The sequence below is a fragment of the Petaurus breviceps genome, unplaced genomic scaffold (assembly GCF_028583685.1).
Source record: "Petaurus breviceps papuanus isolate PSGF00001 unplaced genomic scaffold, PetGlider_PUasm1.0 90822, whole genome shotgun sequence".
NCBI lineage: Eukaryota > Metazoa > Chordata > Mammalia > Diprotodontia > Petauridae > Petaurus > Petaurus breviceps.
Genome location: NW_027187351.1, coordinates 11,598,643 through 11,608,917, shown reverse-complemented (window position 1 = coordinate 11,608,917; position 10,275 = coordinate 11,598,643). Strand labels below are relative to the sequence as shown.

General features: G+C 35.3%; 1 protein-coding gene across 1 annotated transcript in view; it reads left to right on the top strand.

Moving 5' to 3' along the window:
• The first annotated feature begins 268 nt into the window (after positions 1-268).
• Positions 269-10,275, top strand: part of RAB23 (RAB23, member RAS oncogene family) — a 36,464-nt gene continuing 26,457 nt past the window's right edge. The window contains exons 1-3 of the mRNA XM_069070683.1: positions 269-422; positions 6,671-6,890; positions 9,138-9,223. Coding sequence (XP_068926784.1) covers positions 6,736-6,890; positions 9,138-9,223 — 241 coding nt within the window. The 5' untranslated portion in view covers positions 269-422; positions 6,671-6,735. The remainder of the gene's footprint in view (positions 423-6,670; positions 6,891-9,137; positions 9,224-10,275) is intronic.

Sequence of the window (10,275 nt, the reverse complement as noted above, 5' to 3'; positions counted from 1 at the left end):
TGCATAGAGATAATAGTTGAAATCATGGGAGCTGATGAGATTACCAAGTAAAATATAGTTTAGAGTTGAAGAGGAGTTGAAATAGGGTAGTTCAGGATGAGTGAAGAAAAGGGGACTGATGTGGAGATATTGAGTTAGAATTGAAGTTGTCAATTTAAGGTTTTAAAGGTTCCATTTAAAGAATAAATGCTCAACTTCTTTTAGAAGTCTTTTAAGTTTTTGTTTTCTGACCCAGCTGTCCGACTTTTTTTTCCTGTGTCTCAGGCTTGGAACAGTGACATTTCAGTTCAATTCAACATTTATTAAACACCAACTATTTGCAAGGCGCTATACTAGGTGCTGGGAAGACAAAGACAAACAATGAAACAGTCCCTGTCCTCAAGGAGCCTTCATTCTACTGGGGGAATACAACGTATATACAAGTAAGTAAATACAAAGCATATTCAAAATAATCCAAAGTTATTTCGAGAGGAATAGAGTTTCTAACTTGGGGCTAGGAGTCAGGAAAAGTTTATGTAGAAAGTGACTCTTGAGCTGCTTTGAAAAAAGCTTCTAGTAAAGAAGTACACTCCAAGAAGGGGGATCCTCATTTCAGTGGGAAAACGGCTAACTTGCCTGAGTACTTTAGAGGTTGTAAATCTGAAGGATTATTATAGATGTATGGAGTGTATTAAATGTAAAATTAAGTTACTCTCCAGCATAATTTCTGGTTTAAAGAATATCTAAATTGAAACAATGATTTTTATTGCAAAATACCTGTGCCTGCAAGTCTTCAGAAATCTATTTTCATAAAATCAGACCTTACTAAAGTTCTGCTGATGACCTTTCTGCTACATGGATTTATGCTGGCTATTCCAGTAAGGTAAAAGTCCTGAATTTTTGTAGTATCAATGCTATATAAATTTATAGCATCATAGATGTTGAGCTAGAAGGAATGTTAGAGGTCTTCTAGGCTCATCCGCTTTTATTATAGATGAAAATACTAAGGTATAAAAAGTTAATGTTTGGGATAGACTAAGCTGGAAAAGATTCACTAGAAATACTATGTCTTTTGTCTGAGGAACATCCTTGTTAAATTCCAACAGGCTCCACGATCATTTTGACCCTTTGGTGAAGAATTTTTCAGAAACAGCATCCCCCACCCCTACAGATCTGTTAAGTTGTAGAAGGATTATGATCTGTTTGAGTGAAGGGTGTATTCATGTCAGTGAAATTACAGATCCTCAGTATGGTGAACTGAGCTAATTGAGGCATCCATCCTGTGTTTCTGCTATCCAGAACTTCATCCACTTCATATATTCATCAACTTTATTGAGAATTTGCAACAGGCAAATGTGGAGAATAGGTACTGTGGAGAATATTTCTTAAATAATTGAAGAATTGGTGATTTTGTTTTTATATGAATTCCTTGCACTTACACAAATCACACCCTTCTGTAATTCAGTGTAATTGTTTTTTGAGGGTTTGGGTGGCTGAAAAATTCATTATGCTGTAGCTATTCTGGGTTTTTTGAGGGTTTTCTGGCTAAAAAAATCATTATGCTGTGGCTATTTTGGTGATCAGTTTCTCCATCTAGACTGTTCCAGGATGACCAGTATACAGTCTATCATCTGGACCATTTTTGAAGCTTTTGCAGCTTGGTGTGAGGTATTCCATGGTGTGGGGTGTTGAGGAAAGAATAGCTCCTCTGGTATGAGGGCTTGCTGAGGACTTTTCAGAGCTGCTCATCCACCTTTGGTGTCCACCTGGCACTTAACTTTCACCTGTGGTTCCAAGAAGCCACACCCTGTTAAAGAGAGACTAAAGAGACCCTTGGCAAAGAGACTAAACCAGGTTGAGGGTCATTGACAGACCATAAACTACTCGATGAATTAGGGGAGCATCTGCCCCAAGCATGTGAAGACTTTCACTTTTGGTATGGGGAGATGAGAACAATTTGTCCCAAGGGCCATGAAGGTGACTGAAGTAGGTGCTATGGAGCACTTAGAGTTTGGTCAGGCATTGAAGACACCAATGTCAATTTACTGCATCCTAGGCCTTTGTCAGTAGTCCTGACTTCTGTCTTGCCCCAAGACTAAAATGACAGGACAGAAGAGTGATGCTGATGACTTTATGAGACTTAAGTCCAGTTCATGCATAAGTCAGGACATCACCATGATGTCATTGATCCTCTTCAAAAATGAAGGACAAACAACAAGAACAATAAAGCATGCCAGAGCTTGACCTTTAAGAATTTACAATTACTTTCATCCCAAAATTAAATATTAAACGAGGAGCTAGGCTATTGACTTACCTATTAAGTCATGTACTAATTGCTGTTTTATTCCAAATGTTGCTAGGTTTTATAATACTATGCAATCCCTTTTCTTAGTGTATCTCTATAGAATGTATATTTTATATATTCATTTTCTGTTTTTTCAGAACCTTTTTATCCACCATTTCCTGTTCATGATCAACTTTTGATTCTGCTTAACATACATTATTAGACACTGTTTGAAAAAGGATGGCATTCAAATTAGTGATTTTCATATTTTACTTTCATATTGCCTACAGATATAACCATAGCTACCTTATCTTTAAGAAACTTTTGGTTGATCCTGTCATAACCTCAAGCTGTCATCAAATACATGTATTTCTTTTCCTATCCATAGCAGTCTCTTAGGAAAAAAAACTCCATTTCCTTTCTTCCCATTCACTTTTCATCCCTTTGCAATATGGCTAATGAGTTCACCATTTGACTGCTCTAACATTACCCAATGACTCCTTAATTTCTAAATCAGATAGCCTTTTTTCATACCTTAACTTTCTTGACATTTATGCATCCTTTTATACTCTTAATCACCCCATCTTCCAGTATACTCTTGTTTCCCTAGGTTTTTCTGATACCACCTCCTCCTGGTTTTCCTCCCGCCTGTTAGACCATTCCTCAGCCATCTTTGTGGGCTCATCATCTGTGTCCTACCCATGACACTTGGTCATACTATAGGAAACTGTCCTGGGTCCTCTTCACTAACAGAGAAGATATAAGGAGAGATCTTGTCAGCTGAGTTCACTTTTCTCTTTGTAGATGATATGATGGTATTGGTAGATGAATCTACCAATATAGATGATATTGTAGATGAATCTACCAATTCAGCCCTCTCTTTTCTGAGATTCAGTTCTACATCATAAGCTGTTTGTTGGATATTTATATCTGGATATTCCACGGTTTTTATACTAGACATGTGCAAAATGAAGCCTATTTTCTTATCCTCCATTCTCACTCCTATTCTGAACTTTCATTATCTTTTAAGGGCACCATCATCCTTTCAGTCACCCAGATTTGTAATCCTCAAGTTGTCTTCAACTCATTCTTCCTCAAAGACCTGAGTTCAGATATGGCTTAGACACTTAGTAGCTTTGTGACCCTGGGCAAACCACTTAACCATATTTACCTGTTTCCTCATCTGTAAAATGAGCTGGAGAAAAAAATGGTAAACCACTTCAATATCTTTGTCAAGAAAACCCTAAATGGTATCACAAAGAATCAGACACAACTGAAAAATGACTGAATAACAACACATAGGAAGTATGGTTCAGACCAGGAACTTTTTCCTTAATTTGAGGCCAGCTCTCTATCTCAATTTATAACACTCCCTTGTCTTAGGAAGAATTTATTATTATTTTTTTTAACATTGAATCAGGTTTAACTTTTAAAATGATGAATATACGTGTGGGGGTATACATGTGTATATATACATATACACAGATGTTTGTGTGTGTGTGTGTATGTATGCATATATCTAATATATATATATATCTATCATCCTCTATCTAAAAAAATGTTTTGCATGTGTATTTAACACTATGGAAGCATTAAATCTAATACAACCTAAAATATAACCATTTCCTTTGTTTTACTATTATCCATATGTTTTCTTCTGTTCTCATTTTGTTTTGTTTTTTCTCTGTCTCATAAACTGGAATGGCCTGAACAACACTGGAAAAGATAAGCAGGGGCGGCCAGGTGGCACAGTGAGTAAGAGCGCCGGCTCCGGCGTCGGGAAACCTGGGATTGGTTCTGGCCTCAGATACTTGGCACCCACACAAAATAACTGGCCGTGTAACCTTGAGCAAGTTACTTAACCCCAATTGCTTTAAAAAAAAAAGATAAGCAGTTCATAGCTTCATTTGTAACAAAAATAAAGATATTTAAGGAAATTTTTTTAAAAAGCCTCTTCCTCAGCCCCTTTAATCTACTCAGTGCCAAGTCCTTTTGAGTCCCTTCTGTAGCATCTCTTCATACATCCCCTCCTCTCTACACAAGCAATAATAACTTTAGTTCAGGCCTTCATGCCTCTTTCTTGGACTGTATCAATCTCCAGATAGGTATTCCTGCCTGCAGTATCTCTCCATCCAATCTTTCATCCACAAAGCTACCAAAGTGAGTCCTAAAGCATAGGTTTGGCCATATCAATTTCCTTAAGACCTGAATGCTTTTAGGATGAAATATAAATTCTTTTGGTATTTAAAACTTCCCTTAATCTTCAACCTTTTTTCTGGATTGATTTCATATTACTCCATCTTATGCATTTTATATTCTAGCCAAACTGTGCTACTTGTCATTCCCTGAACTTGGCCTTCTATCTCCTTTCCTTTGCACAGGCTGTGCATGTGCACTGCTCACCCATGACTGGAATGTATTTCCCTCCTCTCTTTTTTATAATCCTTAGCTCCCTTAAAGGCTCAGCTGATACTCCCTACAAGAGATCCTTTACTTATCCCTAATTGTTAACACTCCTCCCCCCACACGTACTTGATATTTTTTATATTAATCTGTTATGAGTTATAATTTTTAGAGAGAAAGGGGTATTTTGTTCCTTACATCATCTGAATCTTCAGTGCACTGAATGGAATTGGCACTTAATAAATACTTATTCAATGGAATTCATAAGGCATTGTGAACTCTCTTCTCTCTGTATTCTATTATTTGTCACCTGCTGCTAAAGTTACCTCACTTGTCATTTAGGGTTTTACACATATCTACGTATATGGGGTGTGTGTGTATGTGTATTCATATATCAACATATTGATATAGTTGACTTTATGCCTTTTTAAAAAAGAAAAAACAAAACTCTTGTAAAAATATGCATAGTCGAGCAAAACAAATTCTCATATTTACCATATCTAAAAAGATGTGTCTCATTCTGCACATTTAGTCCATCAACACTCTATGAGAAGGTTTATAATGCTTTATCCTAGGTTCTCTGGAATTCTGGAATCACTGCATTGATTAAAGTTCTTAAGTGTTTCATAATTGTTTACTTTTTTCAAAACAAATTTTTAATAGTATAAATTGTTCTCTTGGTTTTGCTAACTTAACTCTGTATCAGTTCATACAGGTTTCCTGAGAGTCTCTGAAACCATCTCCTTAATTATTTCTTATGGCATAATAGTATAGTAGTACATAAAGCCAGGATGCTATATAAATTCTTCTGTCCCCTCTCTGAATGTTTTATATATTCTTTCTCTATAATTATGATTAAAAACTAATCTCTTTTATGCATGCATGCAAACTATTTTGAGCATATATGAGGCTTTGGGTGTCTATGGAAACATTTTAAGAGTTAATTAATTTTTAAGATTATTATATGATGTGAGTAAAAATAATTATATAGAATTTGCTCTGTGACTGTATTACTGAAGTAGACTTTTGTTATATTAAATGCATTCATTGCCTCAGATAACTTCAGGACCTTAAGATGAAATATAGTTTATTACATTGAATTAGCAAAGTGGGGGGAAAAGTGCTTTGAATTCATCGTGGGTATTAGGAGGTTGTCATCTGCTTTGTATCTCCATCCCTTTTAAGTTCTGGAATCATTTATTTTATGTAGTGGTGAGTTTTATTGACTGTTTTTGTAATTTGGTAAAGTTTTTCCAGTGGTGGTTACTTGAATATTTGATTAGGGGAGAGGGAATTAAAGAGTCATTTTAACTTTGTAGAAAAAGAGAGGAAACTAAAGAATTTAGATTTCTTCTTTTCCTTTACAGTTATGCAAATAGTACAAAATCAGGTTACACAGAGTGATCATTACTTGCTTGTCCTAGGACTGGAGAAAGCACTTTGAGTGGATTATTCTTTGTAGAAAATTCATTTCATTGAAACTAAATAGTAGAGAATATTTTTAACAACTAATCACCAGCAAATGGTTATAATTTTATTTTACAAAACCTTTCTGGGTAGTAATATTCATTCTAATGGAATTTCAGCAGCGTTATTTTAGGATTTTCAAGAATTATTCTCAGGGCGGCTAGGTGGCACAGTGAATAGAGCACCAGCCCTGGAGTCAGGAGGACCAGGGTTCAAGTCTGGCCTCAGACACTTAACACAAAAAAATAGCCATGTGACCTTGGGTGAGTCACTTAACCCCAATTTCCCTCCAAAAAGCAAAAAAAAAAAATTTATTCTCATTTCCTGTGCTTGTTGCCAGTACCTCAAAATATGGAATAATTATTGGATTTCATAGAAAAACTGAGTAGGATCTACATTATGGTGTTACATGATAAAGCCTAATAATATTTTTGTGTCACTAAATCATGATAAACAAGTTGGAATTATTTTCCTTTGTGGACTTTTTAGTAACATTCTCTGATCTCATGATGAACATAATTTTTTTTTTTATTACAGATTTGAGAGAAAAAATCTAAGTATCTGAAATTAGTGTTGATACAAAAATTTATCTTCAACTCAGAATGTTGGAAGAGGATGTGGAAGTGGCCATCAAGGTGGTGGTTGTTGGGAATGGAGCTGTTGGGAAATCAAGTATGATTCAACGATATTGCAAAGGCATTTTTACAAAAGACTACAAGAAAACAATTGGAGTTGATTTTTTGGAGAGACAAGTCCAGTATGTACTTAATTTTTTTTCCTATTGGTTTTGGTATGTGATGTAAGTCTGGGAGATCTATAGGGATGTCCTTATGAAGAGGCAATATGATGTGAGAGCATTGAACTTGGAGTTGTAATATGTCTGAGTTGGAACCTCTGACCCTTAATAGCTGTGTGGTCATAGGCAAATAACCCCTCTGAGCCAGAATGCGTTATCTGTAAAATGAAGATAATGTCTATGATACCTACCTTATGAGGTGATTGTAAGAATAAAATGAGATATTTTATGTTAGGTGTTTTTTAACCTTAAAGCACTGTGTATATAGGTCAACTGTTACTGTTAACACTGATTTCACAAACTTGTTCAGGGCCCTGTTTCCTCTGGCAGTGGTCTTGAGTTAATGGCACATGAGGCAGTTGTTGATGCTGTACTATTTATTATCTGTATGTGCCTCTTTCTTTTCTATTCCTGTTACTTCCTTCTTTATTCTTTTTTCCCCTCTCTCACTTTCCTTCCTTTCCTTTTTTTTTCTTTCCCCTACCAGCAGCACACTCACTGGTGACACTTGACTTACTCTAGTTAATTTTTGGCTCTCAGAAAAATGATTTATAACTTGTATTAAGAAGTTTTATCTGCACCAACACAGGATGTCCTTTTGTTGGCAGAGAACACATTGATATTAAGGATTTGGTAGCAGAAAACAGATTTGGAGAGGATTAAAGACTTGTTGGTAAGAGAATAGTTAATTTAATTGAGTCTTAGGAGGACAGGCTTGCTCACAATTAAGAAATGAATTTAAAGAAAAGACAAAATAGTGCTTTTTGTTGGTCCTACCCAGTTTTGAGTAGGGCAGCAAGTACAGGGGTGGAGATTCCATGTGAATAAAGGAAACTGTTCCCTTCCTGGGTGTCCCCAAGGGCTTATAGCAACAACTGGTTGTAGTTAATCATATAGAAATCCAGTCAACAAACAGTTAAACACCTGCCACGCATAACAAGAAGCAGCGTAAGTCTTCAGGGAGTACAGAATCAAATAGCATGACAAGATATGTCTTATAGTCATTTGTCTTCAAGGATAGGTGTGATAAGTATACAGGAGAGAGCTAAACAACGTTCTGTCAGGAGTTCCAGAAGTTCCAGCTGCAGAGATCAGAGAAACCTTCACAAAGGAGGACAGCACGTTAATTGGGCCTTAAAGTAAGAAGAAGAGATGAACAGAGATGTGCGAGCAGTTTTTTTAAGGCCTGTAATGTAAAAGAATGCAGTATGAAATCAGGGAATAACTAACAGTTCAATTTTCTTGGAAGGTAGAGTGTTCAGAGTGAGGGGCAGAATAAATAGGATACAACTAAGTCGGAACCAGAGTGTGGGGGAGCCTTATATTCCAGGCCGTGGAATTTGTACTTTATCCTGTAGGCAATGAAATGGGAGAGTGACAAGAGAAATGTGTAGTAGATGTACTGGAAAGGTTTAGTAACTAGATGCAGAAGGAAAAGAGGGTGTTAACAGTGGTTTAGGCAAACTGAAATGAGAACTTCAATAGAGGTGGTAGCAGTGTGAAGTAGAAAAGAGAGGAAGGATTTGAAAGAGGTTGTGCTAGTAGAGGTGGTAAGACATGGCAATTAACTGCAAGTAGGAAGTGAGGAAAGAATTAAAGAGGACTCAGGAAAAGGAAAAATTCTTTGCTATGACTATCCAAGGAGGGAGAGAGGAGATCAGATAAGGGGGAAAGTTAAATGAAGCAAAAACAGAAGATATCAATAATTTTTTTAAAAGAATTCTGGAATTTCAAACTTGGGTAATGGGTAAGGTAGCAATATCATGAGCCCATATAAATAAGCTAGGAGGGGAAGGACAAACTTTGGGAAGGATGGGTGTGGAAGAAGATGAGTCTGTTCAAGGCAATGGGAAGAGAAAAAATAAAGGCAAGAAAGGGAAAGATCTCATGAGAGACTTAATGTTAAATCAACACTGCCAAAACCTATCTAAAAAGGTAGTTCATTTGTTATATATTTATTTACTATATATTTTCTCCTTTTACTCATTCCTTCTTATGTAATGAAGGATTAATTGGAAGCAAAAAATGCATATTTGTTAAAACAAAGTTAGTATCAAAAGTGCTAAAAAAAAAGCCTTGAAATTTAACCTTGACAAGTCTAATTTTACTTTCTAATATTTTTAAGAACTTCAGTTTTTAAAAAATCAAAATATTGAATTGTTGAATTTTTTCCACTTAAAGTTTGAATTAGCATGTCTTTTATTTCAGAGTTAATGATGAAGATGTCAGGCTAATGTTATGGGATACAGCAGGTCAAGAAGAGTTTGATGCAATAACAAAGGCTTACTACCGAGGTAAATTTTGGTTTTGTTCCTGTTTTGTCCTGTTGTTATGGATAAATAAGAAAATTCATTTTTGTTGCCTAGTATTTTTTCTTTAGGAATAATAATTTCAAAATATTTTAGAAACCCAAGCTCCTAATATTCTTTATACACAAATAGGTGACTAGTAGTATCTTACTTTATAGTAAAAATCATATGAACATTGTGAAGTAATTTTATCTAAATTTTGTAAATCATAGAAAAGCTGTGAATTTTTATTCAGAAAATCAGGACAAATTTATTTATCTTGTCCTAAAGTATTGGTTCTTACTTAGTAAAAGTAATAGCTAATTATAAGGATGCCATCCATCTTTCTCCACTGCCTTGAAAATATGGCTTCCCTTATAAGACCTAGTCTAGTTGTTGTCAAAGTGAGTCTTCTAAGGGCAAGAAGTTTCTGTGCTTAGTGAGTGCCTATGGTTTATTCAACATTATCCAAGGCATTGTGGAAAATACAATAAAAGTATAAGATGTTCCTTTTCTATTTGATAAGTCTAGTATTCTTGAAACAGCTGCAAAAAAAGAGAGAATATGATGAAGTATCAAATTACATAATATAGACTATAAATAATAAATTCAGAGAAGAGAAAGATAAATGATAGTAGCAGGATCAATAACTACAAGATTAGAGCTTCAAAATAGAGTCAGGAGCTAGTAAAACTTCAGGTCTCTAAATGAGACTGAGGTGAATAATAATTTCCTGTAAAAATACCTCTTTTACTGTTAGTTTTGTAAAATGTCATTTTCTTGGATTAGTATGACTCAACAATAACTACAATGTATTTGTAATAACATGCACTAAATAAATTTATTTAGCACATATTCAGTGTAGTGTAATGAAGCCTGTTAACACTAAATAAATTCTTCAGTCAATCTGTGATTTTATCTCATCTGTTTGGATACTCCTTCCGTCTTTTCAGATTTTAACCCATAATTGTTGTCTTATCTCTCACTGTTCTTGCTCATGTCCTGCCAGCATATGCTGGTAGAAGCAGACTTGTTGGTCTTTTAATAATGTTTGGGTA